This window comes from Drosophila obscura, unplaced genomic scaffold (assembly GCF_018151105.1).
Source record: "Drosophila obscura isolate BZ-5 IFL unplaced genomic scaffold, ASM1815110v1 contig_1, whole genome shotgun sequence".
Classification (NCBI taxonomy): Eukaryota; Metazoa; Arthropoda; class Insecta; order Diptera; family Drosophilidae; genus Drosophila; species Drosophila obscura.
In genome coordinates this window covers 5,995,857-6,011,751 of record NW_024542679.1, presented here as the reverse complement: position 1 = coordinate 6,011,751, position 15,895 = coordinate 5,995,857, and the positions used below count along the sequence as shown (strand labels likewise).

At 44.7% G+C, this 15,895-nt stretch overlaps 1 protein-coding gene across 1 annotated transcript; it reads right to left on the bottom strand.

Annotated features, from left to right (window-relative positions):
- Positions 1 to 13,606: 13,606 nt before the first annotated feature.
- LOC111067550 lies at positions 13,607 to 15,547 on the bottom strand. The gene is made up of 4 exons (XM_041593597.1): positions 15,356 to 15,547; positions 14,713 to 15,288; positions 13,982 to 14,650; positions 13,607 to 13,924 (listed from the first exon to the last, which is right to left on the bottom strand). Exons 1-4 carry the CDS (start codon positions 15,468 to 15,470, stop codon positions 13,641 to 13,643), a joined length of 1,644 nt encoding a protein of 547 aa, XP_041449531.1. The 5' UTR covers positions 15,471 to 15,547; the 3' UTR covers positions 13,607 to 13,640.
- Positions 15,548 to 15,895: the final 348 nt, after the last annotated feature.

Below are 15,895 nucleotides of genomic sequence, written 5' to 3'. Positions count from 1 at the left end.
CAATGCAGACTCGGCTGCAAGGGTAATGCCCGAGGGGCAGCCGACATACTCTCTGTAATTGCTTAATTTTCCATTAAAATTATTTCACTATTAATGGAGTTGCAGCTTGTTCTGCCACCAAAGCTTTCAGCTTTTGTTTATCTATTGAAATGATCGCTGGCTTAGCTTTACACAACTTTTTTTCATCGGTTTATGACTCAATTACGATGATCTCTGGATCTTCAGAGATTGCTCTGCCTTTGGCCTCCATGCCTTCATCTTTGCCTTTGCCATTTGCACTCCCATTCCCATATCCATCCATGTGTGAGCTGACCCAGTTTAGTGCTGGAAGTGCGTACGAGTCGGTCCGTAGGTAGGTGCTGCTGCTGCTGTTGCTGTTGCTGCTGGCTAGCTGGTCGGCTGGCAGGCTTCTGTCGTTGAAGGAGGTCAACAATGGAGTGCCACTTAATCCACAAAAACACTGTGCGAGAGCCGTCGATGAGCACAAACAACCAGCAGAAGCTACAACAATCAGTAGAGAAAAGAGTGTCGAAACGAAACGAGTGTGGAGAGGGGACGAAGGGCAAAAAAATATGTCTGCAAAAAAAAAAAGAATACGCAAATTGCTGAAATCCCTTTTGAACCCCGAACCCCAACGGCGCAGACTGCGAGTCGCAACATCAGCATTCAGACTTTGAGGCGCCAAAGGGCTGGGGACTGGCGCTGGTGCTGGTGCTGGCTGAAAGCTGGCCGGAAAGGATACGCTTGTTAGCAGCGGAAGTGGCACCCAGATAAGACAAAGATAGAAGAGAGAGAGAGAGGGAGCAGCGGCGGCCATTGTTGCCCATTGTTCCAGGGACATTGTAATTAAACGTTTAATGCGATTGTTGCCGCTGCTCTTTAGGAGTAGTCACCCTCTAGGAGCTGTTGCCGCTCTGTTAATTGGGTCACTTGGAATGAATTTTTAGCGTTTATTCAAATCGTTGGCCCTGCAGCTCCATAATGAAGATGTTTCTCTCAGGTTAAGCCACTTAATTGACTTTCATTGCTGTTGCCAGTGCAGTTTGTCTGGGATGTTGCCTGTGTCCAGTTCCAGTGCCTGTTCTGTTCCACCTGCAGCAACTCAATTAGCTTTCAGTAGAGAAACTTCTCTGCAGAGTTTAGCATTCTGCATAATTTGTGGGTCAGTACAAAAGCCTCTACAACAATAAATTGCACTTAAATGGAAATGCTCGAGAATTTTCCACACTGAAATGCATTGGGTTAAGGGTTTTTCCTTGGGCACAAAACATTCACCATGGCAATGCCAGTGCTTCAGTGTTTATCTTGGCCTCTTCAGACCCTCTGATTGACCATCAATTGGCTTGGCTAATCGCTTGGCGCTGTTAATTAAGTTATGCCCTGGGCATGGAAAAGGAAACATATTTTCCGCATCTTCAAAGTTCGATGCTGGGAAAAAAGACTTCAACAACAAAGAAAAAGAAAAAATGCTGATAACTAGAGAGGCAAAAAGACATTTCAATTTTCCATGGATGTAGGGGAAGGGGATGGGGCAGCTGCGAGACTTTTCGCCAAAAGTTGAAGCACAAAAACAAAAGCGAAGCGTGGAAAATACTTATTCTTTATTCTTCCTTTCGGTTGTCAACATTTTGGCAATTTGATTAAGTCCAATTTGTGCGACGTTTTACTGCCACGCCCACCCGGGGAGATCGGTTTATTTGCGCTCAACTTTGCAGTTAAATAAGACAACAAGAATTTATTCGCCCAACTTTTGCTGGGTCTCCATGGGTCTACATGGGTCTCACTGGGTTCGGTTTGGTTCTGTTCGGTTCCGTGGCTTGTGACGGCAGTACCATAGTACTGTGTGTGTGTGTGTGTATGTGTGTCTGTGTGTGGGTGTGTTGGTGACTGTATGTAGTATATGTGGGCGGGAAATTGTGATTCCATTAGGAAAAGTCTGCAGCTCAAATGTCATTTAAGTTTTGTTGGCTGGGAAAAGTGTTCTAGAGGGGGTTCCCAGATGCCAGGACCAGCACCTAACTCCAGGATCATGTTTGGGAGCATATTAGCTCGGTAAAACTCGACACTGGAAGCGAGACAACAAAAAAGAATTTGCATGATAAATATAATTACACAAGGAAATAGAAAATGCAATTTTCCATCACGTAACCAGTACCAGTACGAGTCATCTGTGTGGGCGATTGAATTTTTCATGGATCGATTTTGATGAATATTGCAATTCAATTTCCATTTTGGGGCCGAATATTTTTCGATCTAATTATGGGCAAATTGAGCCATTGTCGTAATGGATCCACCGCAGGCTGTAGCACACACAAGGCAGCATAGGGAGCAACACACACGGAGGCGAGTACAGCTGTGTACAAATGCTGGCAGAGAGACATGCAGGACATGCAGCAGCAGTTGTGTTCACTCAAACTAATCAGTTGTTTCAATATTTGCCCCCAAAAGGCGAAGGCGAACAAGGACAAAAGTCATCAGTAATGAATGAAGGGGTTCGAGGAGGTAACGGTGGAATGGCGGGAGCAGTGCAGACAGGAAACGGAAACCAGCGACGAAGAGCGGAAGAACGGAAGCGCAGTGCAGTGCTGATGCAGATACAGATACGAGAAGCGGGATGTCCCCACACATATCGTCGATTAGGGGAAGAATACGTATACGAGCATAGGGCTAATTGATTTTCTCACACCCCACAAAGCGATTTCTATCCGAAAATACGAGTAGCCTTCATTCAGTCGTCCCTACCCCTGCCACTTCCATTACTTTTGTTGATTTAAATGCGTTTGCATAAAATGCGGCTAATTAAAACTTGTGGAAAGCCCACTCCACACGACACCACGAAAAAAATGAAAACGGTTTGCACAAAGTAAAGAAATTCTGCAGAAAAGGGCGCAAAAGGGCGCAAAAGGGGAAAGGAAAGGCAAATATGAGAAAAATAAAATAAAATAAAAGCAAAGAAGAACCAACTTCAGTTGAAGAGAAAAACTTATTGAATTTTCATGAACTTTTGCGCCCATAAGAGCGGAAGGGCTTCTCCATTTGCGAGACTCAAAGGCGGTACAAAGAGGGCCACAAATGAATGCGGATAATCGACATGAAATGTACCCTGAAAAGAAGGAGAAATTCAGAGATTCATTATATGGTTGCTCCACACAGCAGTCACAGATCTTGGATCCGTCAGGGCATTCCATTGAGGAAGTTCCTGAAGGTTTTGCTTAAGAAGTTACCACATTCATTGTCTGGCTGTTCCAGGGATTTCCGCTTGGTCCAAAGTGCCGTCGCTCATTGTAAGTCAAATAAATAAAATGTTGTTCCCTCTGCACTGGCACTCCCGCAGCAGCAGGACACGCGGCACCCACTTCAGCAGCAGCAGGACATGGGGACAGCGGACAGCTGACGATTGTGCAAATGAGCAATAAGAAAAGCCAAACCAAACTCTTGGGCTGTTAATGCTCGCGCATTAAAATACATAAAAAGCAGCCCCGAAAGGCAAAAGAAAAAAAAGGAATTCAGAAAAAAGAGAAAATAATTCGTATAGAAAAAAAAATGTAAGGCTGTTTGTGGAGAGGCGGCCCCTCAGGCCATGGTCCAGTGGCCAATTTCTTGGCCTCTTTCTTGTGTTGCCATCATCAGGGCCGGGCCGCCATCAAGCATAATCAAGCCGCTGCTGCTTAAGTTTTAATTTTTTCTTGCTGCTGCTTCGGGTGCTGCTGTCGCTTCTGTCGCTGCTGTCTGCAGATGTTAATGTTCCATTAAAGATGCCGCAAACTTCTCACGGAGACGACGCGGAGTGTACTGCCATGAGTATATGTTTGTTCCACTGGCAGGCGCTAGTTGGCAATGGCATTTGCCATAAACAAATCTCGAGTGCTCTTCCTGCTTCCAGCTCCGTTCGGTACACGGCATTCGAGTGTGTGTGTGTTGTGTGGATTATAATGCTTGGTAGGCCCGTGGGCTGTGGCTGCATAAATATCCAAAACTTACGGCCCATAAAAATCAATTCTCCCACACATATACAGGGAGGAAGTACCACTAGGGGGAGCGATTCTGACGTTGGTCTTTTGTTTATTTGCATTTCCTGCCAGCCCCCCACCGCCCGTGACAGACTTCCAAACGGAAGTTCGCATGTCAGTCGCTCACTCCTTGACTTTGGCATGACGGCAGAGCATGATGATGGGGCATGGGAGGTATGGGGCTGTGGATGATCATAAAATCAGCCAAAGGCTGGCCACAAACTTTTTTCTTATTTACGTGCCCCCCAGGCTTCACTTAGAAAAATTACAGAGGCCCCTGCCCCAGCCCCTTCCACTGCCATTGAATACTCGTAACCTCTAGCATTTTTGATTAAAGCTCATGGAAAAGACATTAAAACCTTTCGAATGGATTCAGACGGCATGTTCTGTGATTCAGCTATTGTTGTTTATAAAAACACTATCATAAAAATGATGAAAATATCATACGATACGATTCGCCATTCGCTGAGGTCTTTGCTGACAGCAGAAACTAGACAGCATACATTTGCAGCATGTCTCTAATTTATATCCAACGAGTGACGTTGGATGAAGTGAAAATTTACACATATTTTATTTTAAATATTGTATATCAAGTATTTCGTCAGTTTCTATTTTGAGTTCCGTTTTAATGGGTTTTCGCTCTCGTTTGCACACACATTGACGAGCGAATACGAACAGTTGGTGCAATATCTATTTTTTTTGGCAATCGCCACACTACAAACCCACAAAGAGATTACCACAAGTACATATACATATGCACACATATCCTATGTAAATCTTGGGGGTTATTGCAGATAATCTTAAGGCTTTTTCACCATAATTTAGCCAGCTAATTGGTTCACACTTTTCTTTTCCTCGATTGTTGGTTTCCCCGCCACACATTCTTCCCCATGGTTTTGTGGGGTGTGTGAAACTAGAAGCGTGCCAATTTTCTTGGCAATTTTCGTAGATCTCTATTTTTGAACACGAAATTAGTCATCCACAACAGCAAAAGCGAACGGAACGGAACACAAGACTCGCACAATTTTCCATTTAAAAGAAAATATACCTACACATATACGGAAGGGCATTGCGTAGCAAACACTTGTTGCGACAGTCTCCCTCCGCGATTCTAATTGACAATTAATTGTTTTTTTTTTTTTTCGTGCGGAATTTATTCCGAGGAAACTTTGGTAGGCCTTAAATTCCGTAAAATTTATGGCACCCGGCAATCATTTAGGCCTTCATTTATGTCATGGCTTTGTTGTCTTTAAATACGAGTCTATAAATATTCTACGAGTGTACATATATACATCACATTTTTCATGATTTATTTGCAACATTGGAATGAACAGAGATTATTGTGTTTCCTTTTTTTTTTTTTTGGTATTTTCTTTGCCATTCGAAATTTGGGTTAAACTTAATATCATTTCCATTGAAATTTCGATGTTTTTATCCTACATTGACACATGGATTGATGCACTGAATGACTGACTGATGAATGAGTGACTGTTGAAATGGCACGAAACACGAGTGGGGGCACTGCAGCGGCCCGAACAGGCCATAACAATTGACAATGATGCGTAAATCAATTCCCTTTTTTTTATTCTTCAGTTGTACTGTAGATATTTATTTCGAAATTATATGACACCTGAACGAGAGTCCGAGTGGGTGGCAGAGTGGCAGAATAAAATGGAAAATGTATAAATTGTCACAAACACATTCAGGCAGGGCAGCTGTCAAATCAGTTGGAAAACATGTCAGCTGCATGTGCGGGCTAAGGTCTAGAGGTGGTACTATAAATTGGCCATTTCGGTTTTGGGCCAGGTCCTCGTCTGTGACTCCGTCTCCGTGCTCCGTGATTGATGTCGCTCACAGCTTGACATGGAAATGACACGGCCGAGCATTCAGCATTTTCCACTGAATGAATGAATGAATGAATGCAGTGCATAGAGTTTTCCACTGTGTGAATGCAGAGCAGCGAATATTCCCGATGATGAATGGAATGGTTAATTTGGATGCATAATTTCAATCATTTAACCACATCGTTACCACATAAAATTCGATTTGGCTGCATTAAATGGCTGCAATATTGATGACATTTTCTTTCTGCCATCGATGGCCCGATCGATGCAATTTTAATGGACTCTCTCACCCATTAGCCATTAACCGAATAAAATAAATACATGTAGCCACACGAAAATGATTCAATTAAGCTGCATAAATCATTCAGCTCTGACTCGTGCCACTCGAGGCCACATGGAAATGGGAACGGCTCATGAAAAATGCACAAGAACCTACCACAACAAAAGGTCGAGCGCAATTAGCAGTGCTATAAATACACTATCCATTCAGGGGCGGGACAGATGTCAGGATGCATATATATGTGTGCATATATCGGACTGTGGGGCAGGAGCAAGAGCAAGGAGCAATATAAATAAATGATGTCCAAAAATACAAATGAAATTCACAGCCCAGACATGTATGGGGGGGGGGGAGCGAATTTTCAAGTTCATGCCAACGAGATTGTCTCGAGAATAGAAGTAGCCAAAGGTCAAGGCGCAGCATCGAGTCGTGTCCCCTTTGGAGTGCACCGCAAATTGAATTCAAATTCGTAAACGTGCCTTCCACATGTGTGGGCAAGCTTAGAGCTGAAGGGACCTAGGGGAGTATTCAGTGCAACTTTGTGGACAAAAATTGTCCCAACTCAAGAGTCCATTCCTGGCCACACGACCCATATTGAAGAAGAGACGAGAAGATATTCGAATGAGAATAAACAGAACCTCAACCACGGATACAGATTCAGATCGCTGCAACATCTCACAGCTGTCCCCCCCCACACGCACAGATGCAGATACATTATAGAAATGAAAATTTTTTTGCTTAAGCCAAATGCATTTTCCACTTGTAAAGCGAACACACTATTCCATCCCCATGCCCCCTCTTTTTCGCTTTTTCGTACATATTTTTCAATATTTCATATTTATGGGCTGTCTCATGACCTGCAGCAATAAAAGTTTTATGGATGCGCTCTTGACAACCGCCGCAGCAGCAGCAGCAGCAGCAGCAGCAGCAACAGCCACAGCCACAGCCACAGCAACATGTTGCTGGGACGCTGGGATGTTGTGATGTTGGAGGTTGGCTGCTGGCGATGACAGGCCTCGTTGTGGCCGTTTGAGGAGAGGAGGAGCGCCTCTCTAATCTCCACAAGATGAAGCGGCCAGCCATATGGAAAAGTATTTCAAAAAGATTGCCAAACGCTGATAAGCCGGTGAATGCGGCAGGCACGAACTCCCCGAAAACCATTTGAAATTGATTAGAGAGGGAGAGTGGCTGTGGCAGGGGCACGAACGAGAGTAGAGCATCGTCTGAGATAAGCATTTAAGATACCATCGGGGATCGGGCGCATTAGAGACGGAGCCAAACGGTCGCCGCTGCCACTGCCGCTGCTCTTTTTGGCCATAGATCTTTTTAGATACTCTACCGTCAGGGGATATTGCGAATATAAACAGTGGTTTGAAATGGTGAAATAGAGGGATTATGGGTGCATATATTCTGAAAGAGAATGAATACCTTTTAAGACTGGAAAACAATACAAATTCTAATCAAATTTAGTAACATTATAGGGTAGGGTGTTAGGGTAGCTCAAGTATCTGCCTCTCCATAAATAGCGCATTTTGTTTCTGGTTTATAATGATTTGTGGCTGGCTAGCTTCCTCTAGCTTCCCCCCCCCCCCGCGCTCTCCGCGCACAGCACAATAAAAAGATTGCGGAAACTTTCTTCTGGGCCAAAATGGAGCAATTGTGTTATACCCTTGAGTGAGTGGAACCTGAGATGCTGTCGCTGTCGCTGCTACTGCTGCTGCGCCTGCGCTGCCTGCCCTTGCCCCATTCATGACTCTTTTGGTGCAACAGAGCGCCATTGTTTGGCGGCACCAGACTGCCGCTTGCCGCGAGCTTTTCTCTCAGGCTTGCATTATGAAATGGAAAACCCACAGAATGGGGATTTGGCTTTAGCCTGGCAAATGAGCTGACTTCTCCATTCCATTGTTATGAATGGGTGGGGGAGGGGAGAGGGCTCTTAGAACTTAGAACACACTTAGAATGCATAAATTGGCAATGAGACGAGCTAATGAGACGGGCTGGTTGGCTGCGCTCCTGACGGAAGCAAAGCCAAGACAAGGTTGTGCCTTTGCAGTTGCAGTTGCTGTTGTTACTTTGACATGCTGCTGCCTCGTGGAATATCTTCACGAGCTGCCACGTTTCTGGCATTATAAACACATTAAGTATTCAGCAAAACATTTTCATTTGGATGCAGCATCAGTGGCTGCCTGAGGAATGGGGCAAGGGAGAGAGCCTTCTTTCTCCGCGGCAGGCGGCTTATTAATTCAATTGGAAATGTATTTTCGACGAAATTGCAGCCTTTTGTGAGTGTGTCCCGGAGTGCAGCTAAAAATTTGCATAATTGAGTGTTGCCAGAGAGATGTGTGTATGCACATAGACAGAGGGGTAGAAAGAGGAAAAGCCTGCACTGACAGGTGAGCCAAGGGAAATTGTAATTGCTTTCTCTCTCCAGGTCTCTCTCTCTCTCTGTCTGGCAATGTTGCATGCGGCAAAAGTGCGCCAAATTGCTGGGAGTTGTACTCGTAAACTGCCGTTCTATGCCACACTGATGGCAATCAAATTCAATCAATTTAATTAAGCCGCCATGGGGGCGTGGCATTATCGTTGGGGCAGGGTCCTCGCTCCCCTGTCGGATACGCAATATATGCCAGAGACTTGTCTGTGACTGTGTGCGTGTGTGTTGTGTTTTATTTTTAACGTACGTTACGCACGTAGTGGAATGCTAAAAATATAATGTTGTACGAGCATACACTTGTCTTTATATAGCCGCCATAATATCGAGTAACAAACTGTCTCGGAGAAAGCATAGGAGAAAGCTCTACGCTGGTTCTGGTGCTGCGCTTAGCAGGTTGAGGGTTTGGTGTTCTTCGGGTAATCTCTGGGCCTTGGCTACATAATCAAGCGGCCATAAAGCAGACGATGAACGTGCCAGCAACACGTACAAATGGCCCAAAAGGGATGTCAGTTACCCAAACTATTGCTCTGGCCAACAAAATTCATACAAAATGTAGGAGAAATGACTTCATTTTTCCCACCAATCATATCCACACACACACACACACACACACACACACGCACACACCGCACAACATACACATCTCTGTTGTTACAGTTTCCCGGAATGTCCCTCGTAGAGTGGAGTTGCCTTCTTTTTATTATTTTTGTGTTCTGTAGAAATTTGTAATTCCCCAATGAGTCTGAAGCTCGGGGAAATTCTCATGCTAAACACGAAAAGAGAGCGATTTACTGGCACTTTTTCTTTATTTTCTCCTCTCAGGAATATGTGTGTGTGTGTGTGTGTGCGTCTCTGCCACTGCCACTGTGTGGCAGACAACATAAATAACATGAGCCGCAGCGAGGAACAAGATGCCAAACATGCGCTCGGTTTTTCCCTCCATTTCCTCTGTGCTTTTCTTTTGTAGCCAAGCCGCTGGATAATAAAAACCAAATAAACCAAGAACGAACCCAACACACCTAACGCCCTGCCTCCCTACCACCGTATCCTCCCTCCATCGGCAGGGGGAAGCCGCAAACAGAGAAGAAAAGAAAGTGAAATTTCACACACGCGCCGCAAAAAGAAAAGGAAATATCTCCTCTTCATGCATAAATAAATAAGAAGCGTGAACTTGAATTGATTTGCTTAAGAGCACCCCGCTTCTTTCTTTTTTAACCGTAAAAACATCATAATTATAACGAGGTAGCAATTTGTATGGCAACGGGTCGTATGAGCATCGCTGGGGCATAAGGAACTTTTTTATGGCACAAACAGGCATAAAATTTAAACCGAATGTCAAGAGAAAAAGGTTAAATGCAGCTGTAAAAATTGTGGGCCCCAAAGGGCTGGCTGCAGCCTGCTGCTGGTGGGGGGGCAGTGGGAGCCTGGACAAGATTTATGAAAAATTGCCCGCTGCTGCTGCTGCGTCGAGGGGCTTCACAAGTAAACAAGATAACATGGCCGAAACACACACTTACAGACACACTTACACGCATGCCAAACACACATGCATATGTATGTGTGTATGTCCCTGTGAACGGAAATGAAAATGTAAACTTTATGACAGAACTTTCGACTTCTCTCTCTCATTTTTTTTTTTTTACCAGCCCATCCCGCTGCCGGCTCCTGCTGTTCGTTTGGATTTCCGTTCGTTCTTTCCCCATTTTTCCTGTTTTTTTTTTATTTTGGTTGGCCCACCAACGATGCGGCTGTATGTTTATCAAATAAAATATATAAATCAAAATATATATGGCCTCAGGTCATGCCACGCCCACTCATACTTTGACCCCTTTTCAGGCCCAAAAAAAGAAACGTGTGCGTAAAAAACTAAGAAGAAAAATATTTTCAAAGGTCGAGGCGAGTGATACCCTGAAAGATCAGATTCATTCATTGAAATCTATTTCACTCGCTATCGCAGAAACTTCTGCACAAAATTATACGAGTAATGCCCTTTTTGTAGGGTATATAAACTGAATAGACAACCCAGAGGAGTGGTGGAGTAACAGTAGCGAAATAAATAATCAAAGCTGCCATAATTTTCAGTCTCGTTTTTATTTTGAATTGAATTTTATCTGAATAAACCAAAAAAAATGCCAAAGCCATTTTGTGGCCAATGCAAACAACAACAAACATTGCATAAATACCCAGGGAGAAAGAGAAAGAGACACAGGGGCAAGCATGGGTTAAAACTGGGTTAAAATGACAAAACGGAATTGGCATCGGGAGATGACTGTAAACAACAATTTTTCAGTTAAACATTTGTTGGCCTTTCTTCGCCCTCTTCTTCGTTCACTTCACTGCTCATCACCTTTCTCCCTCTCTCCCACTCTCTCTCCCTCTCTCTCTTTCTGTGTCTGTCTGTTATTGCACATTTCCCCACAAAAATTGTAATTTCATTTTTATTGGTTTTTTTACAAATTCGTTTGCCGTTACTCGTTTCTGTTTATGCATTTTAATGGCTCGAAGAAGAAAAATTTGGCAACAGAATTTTTGGCCTGCAAGCAGCCGGCGCTTTGGCAGCACTCATTCTCCTCCATCTCCGCCCCAGACGTTTGATCTGTGCCCCCTGCCCTGCCCTGCCCAGCCGTGCACAGTCTCAACCATATGCTGCCCCACCCCGACCCTGGCACAATATCAAAGTCAAATTGTGTGTAAAATTCTGTTGTTGCTGCTGCTCGTCTTCCTCTTTCTCTCTTAGCCCAAATGTAATCATCAACGGCGGGAAATGTTGTAACCAATTCAAAGCTGATGACTAAATGATGAGGGAAAATGATGAGGAAAAGCGCTGGGTGAGGCAACGGAGGGAAAGCAAAGCAGACAGGGCATGCGTCATGTTTCCATATCATTAGAGTTATTTATTGAATCAATTTGATGGCCAAAATTCAACAGGCAATCCCCTGCTTATGGATCATCAGGCATAACCCATCCAAACTGAATATATTGGCTTGTCATCCAAGAGGATTACCCAGCCCCAGCCCCATTCCCAGTTCCTGCCACAGCCCCAACCCCTACACATATCCCAATCCTAATTGCATTAATTTACCCCTGTCTGGCAGCTCGATATTCGAGTGGGAAAATGGGAGCTCTGCACTGACTGAAAATCCCTTGTAATCTGAGCTTGCCAAAGAAATCATGGTCACAATCCTTTGGCTATAGTCTGGCTGGCACTCTTCCACATTCTGACATTCTGCCGCTCCGACACTCTGAGAGTGTCGCTGCCTCGATGTGCGGCAGAAGTTCTGCAGAAACTTGTTGAAAAATTGCAAAACGTTAATCAAAGTTAAGCGGCGTAACGCAGACGGCAATGCCGACGTCAAAGTTAATTAAATTACAAAGTTATTTAATACTTTGGGAATCGTTGCCGTTTGCCGGTGGCTGCCAGGATGGAGAAGGATAGACACTGAGGCAGCCAGTGCCGTGCCGTGCGGTGGCTGCCAGCAGGAATCAGTGAAGCATCCATCCATCCAGCCAACCAGCCAGGTAGCCATTCAGCCAGCATCTGCTCTTGGTCGCTTTGAACTCTGGCCTCTGTCCCGGTGCCCTTTGCCTCATTTGTTCTGCAGCAGGTGGCAGCAGAGCAAAAGGCACCTGGCACCAGACAGCAACTCTATCAGAATGAAGGCAACGGCAACGTGTTGGCAGCTCTTAATGAAATGTAATTGAAATAAATTAATTTTTCTCGCACTTTTCCGTCGAGTGCAGGGCTGGGCCTGCAGCCCTACCCCAGCTTGTAGTTTTATTCAGTGTTAAGCCTCCATATTTATGCATTCTTTTTGGGCTTCTTCTGGTGCTTGTTCGCCTTGTTCACCGTAGAACTCGAACGCTTGTTTGATTGCTTACTGGCCTTATCTTTTGCGGTGCCTGAAGTTGCAGCCGCTGACGTGGAAGGCTTTTCTTCGCGCTTCTTCTTATCGGTATTCTTGTTTTTTGATTTCGGCACTTCGACTGGACTTTTCTTGTTTCCCTTTGCTTTTGCCACATCAGCAGTGCCAATTATTTTTGGAAACATTGCAAAACTCAAGTCAGCTTTCGAATCTTTGATTTGCTTCCTAGTAGATCTTGTTCGAACTTCGTTGGTTCTTTTACCAGAATTATCGCTTCCGGAGACTGAAGTGGAAGCCTGCTCAACCTCGTACCCGCGCACCTTGAATACATTTTTCTTGTTTTCCTCCACCTTTGGCCCCTTCTTCTGGGCTCTCGCTGAGCCTACAATGGATAGCAGAAAGTTAATCAAGTGGAAACGATAAAATGAAAAAGAATCAAAGCCCAAGAATACCTTTAGAAGTGGCTCTTTTTCCCTTTTTTGGTGGATCAGCTGTGTCCATCATTTGTGGAACCTTCGCCAGATTCAAGTCAGCTTCCACATCTTTGTTCTGCTTCTTCTCGGACCGTGTTTCATATTTTTTGGCTTTCTTGCTGGCATTTTCCTTTCCTGAGCCCGAAGAGGAAGCCTGCGCAACCTTTTGTTCGCGCTTCTGCTCAGCGATAACTCTTTTTTTGGATATGGCCACATTAACTAGACTTTCTTTGGTTTTCTTTACTTGTGACACAGCAGCTTGTCCAATATGAAATATGTTCTGCTGGATTTTCGATGAGTCTATACAGGCAAGCAGTGGATAATCAAGTGAAAACAATAAATGAAATAGCTTCAAATACCAGGAATACCTTTGGTGGTCTCTGCGGTCTTGGGGGAATCCTCAGTGTCGAGTATTTGTGGGACCTTCCCAAGATTGAAGTCAGTTTTCGACTTTTTGTTATATTTCTCCTGCTTCTTGAGCTTCCTTTCAGAACGGGCTCGCTTCCTCTGGGATTTCTTACTGAAACTATCGATTCCGGAGCCTGAAGTGGAAGCCTGTTCAGCTATTTTTACATCGATCGCACGATTCACGGATATCGGAACGTTTTCCTTATTTTCCTCTTCTTGTGACACATCAGTGGCTTTTCCAGTTGGAAATAAATTCCACTGGGAGTTCGATGAGTCTACATGGGAGAGCAGTAAGTTAATTATGTGAAAATAATACCATGAAACAGAACTAAATCCCAAGAATACCTTTGGTCTTTGGCTTTTTTGATGGATCAGCAGTGTCAAATCTCTGTGAAACCTTCTCCAGATTCAAGTCACTTTTAGAAACTTTGCTGGATTTCTCCTGCTTCTTGTGCTTCTTCTCAGAGCGGCTGCTCTTTCTGTGAGATTTCTCCCTGATGCGCTTTCCGGAGCCTGAAGTGGAAGCCTGCTCGACATTTTCTTCGCGCTTCCGTTGAGCGATATTCTCCTGCTCGGTTAGTGGCCCCTTGAATGCATTTTGCTTAGTTTCCTCTACAATGGAAAACCGAAAGTTAATCAATTGAAAACAATCAAAACACACCTTCGCACCTTCAGTTGTCTCTGGAGTCTCGGGGGAATCCACTATCTCAATTATCTCGTCTGTGTTTAGTATCTGTGGTGGATCCTTTACAAGATTTAAGTCAGTCTTTTTTTCTAAAATATCGCCCAGCGCAAGTTCTTTTGGGGTCTCGTTAGGGTCCTTTGTTAGTTTACTAATATCAAATAGGTCATCCATATCGATGTCTTCTCCGTCGCGGGTCATTCCCAAATCGACATGAAAGGGCGTCTTTGGGGTACCAGCAGGCTTTGGTTCCATTAAAAATGGGTTATTGACTTTCATCGGTTGCATATTAAACAGCTCATCCATATCGCTGTAGTTTGGATCGTTGTCTTTCTCGCGGCTCATTCCCAAATCGACATGAAAAGGCGTTTTTGCGGTGCCAGCAGGCTTTGGTTCCATAACGAATGGATTCTTGGCTGCCATCGGTTTCATATTAAACAGCTCATCCATATCGATGTCCTTTGGTTCGTTACCAGAAGGCTTTGGTTCCACAGAGAATGGATTCCTGACTATCATCGGATCCATATTATATGGGTCATCCATATCGATGTCCTTTGGATCGGTTTCTTTCTTGAGCGGCATTCCCAAGTCGACATGAAAGGGCGTCTTTCGTGCACCAGGAGATTTTGGCTCCATAAAGAATGGGTTCTTGAGTGCTGTCAAAGAGAAGAGTATGGGTAGGGTAGGAACTTTGAACCAATTGATGCAGTGGCGTTACCTTGATGGGTGATCGAATCTTTGGTGTCGTATATATCTGTTTTATATGTCTGGTCGCGCGGCATTAGGGCGTCCAAATATGAAGGTCTCTTGGGCGGCTCCACGTCTATTAAATCGAATCGGGAACATGGCTCGTTGAACAACGACACAGTTGGCTTCCTGCTCAAGTGTAGCCTGTTGACGGCATTCTGCTCGTTCAATCGTTTCAGTGCCATCTGCTCACGTGCCTCCACGTAGTCCTTGTCGATGATCGCTATTATCGGTGTCTCCTTGTAGCTGTGTGGGCCGGGAAACGGCCCAATGAAACTGGGAATATTCGGGTGCTTGGCCATTTCCTTCGACGAGGTGGCACCCAGCATTGGCTTTGCCGCCGTGTGATGTTCCCGCGTGCTTGTCTTCGGATCGGGAAGGTCTATCTTGGGCTTGGGCTTGCCCGCATTGGCCTTGACTTCGGCGCGGAGATCTTCGGGCATGATGTTCATGCGCAGAAAGGTGCGCTCCAAATCGAAATATCCCGGCTTGGTGCGGCCAGCGTGATTTCCCCCATCACTCGTCATTTTGGCAATGTCCGTAATTTCTGAATATCAAAAATTGTTCTTAGAGAATTCGATTGGGCTCGGGGGAAGCTCCCCTCCGGTACTTACTGTCGCCCATTTTGCGTGCCATCAAGAGTTTCAGTGACTCATCCTCCACCTCAATGTTTTTCTGCGCCAGCATATGCTCCACCACTTTAGTTAAAGCCTTCTCGAAGATACTCATTTTGTAGAACTCAATAAATGCAGCACACAAATCGGGAGAACAGTTGTCAAAGCAGTGAAAATTAGGATTGTCAAGCTTTGAGCTGAAAAGAGTTGCCATCAAAAGTGTTGTACAATTTTAATGAGTGTTGTTAAGCAAGTTGTTAGCTAGTGTTGTAAAATGTGCCACGTACATTTCATGCGAACTGTACCTGGCATCTCCTTTCCTTCCCTTTCTCACTCTCTTTGCTTTTCTTTCGGTTATTTCCCTATTGGTACCTCCGACATTGTTTAACCCTCGCTCTCTCTCTCTCTCTCTCTCTGTCTCTTGAAATCTTTCGACAATCTTTTCGTTATGCTGAACACAAAAGAGATGCCTCGCTTGGATTGTTTGGGGCAGCAATTAGCTACCGATTTGAAAATGTCGCCGCCACACCCCGAAAGCTA

Coding starts and splice junctions, on each gene's coding strand:
- LOC111067550 (XM_041593597.1), bottom strand. CDS start 15,470: ATGAGTATCTTCGAGAAGGCTTTAACTAAAGTGGTGGAGCATATGCTG. Junction 14,651..14,712: donor AGATTCGATCACCCATCAAG/GTAACGCCACTG, acceptor TCTCTTTGACAG/CACTCAAGAACCCATTCTTT. Junction 13,925..13,981: donor GACTCCAGAGACAACTGAAG/GTGCGAAGGTGT, acceptor TTTCCATTGTAG/AGGAAACTAAGCAAAATGCA.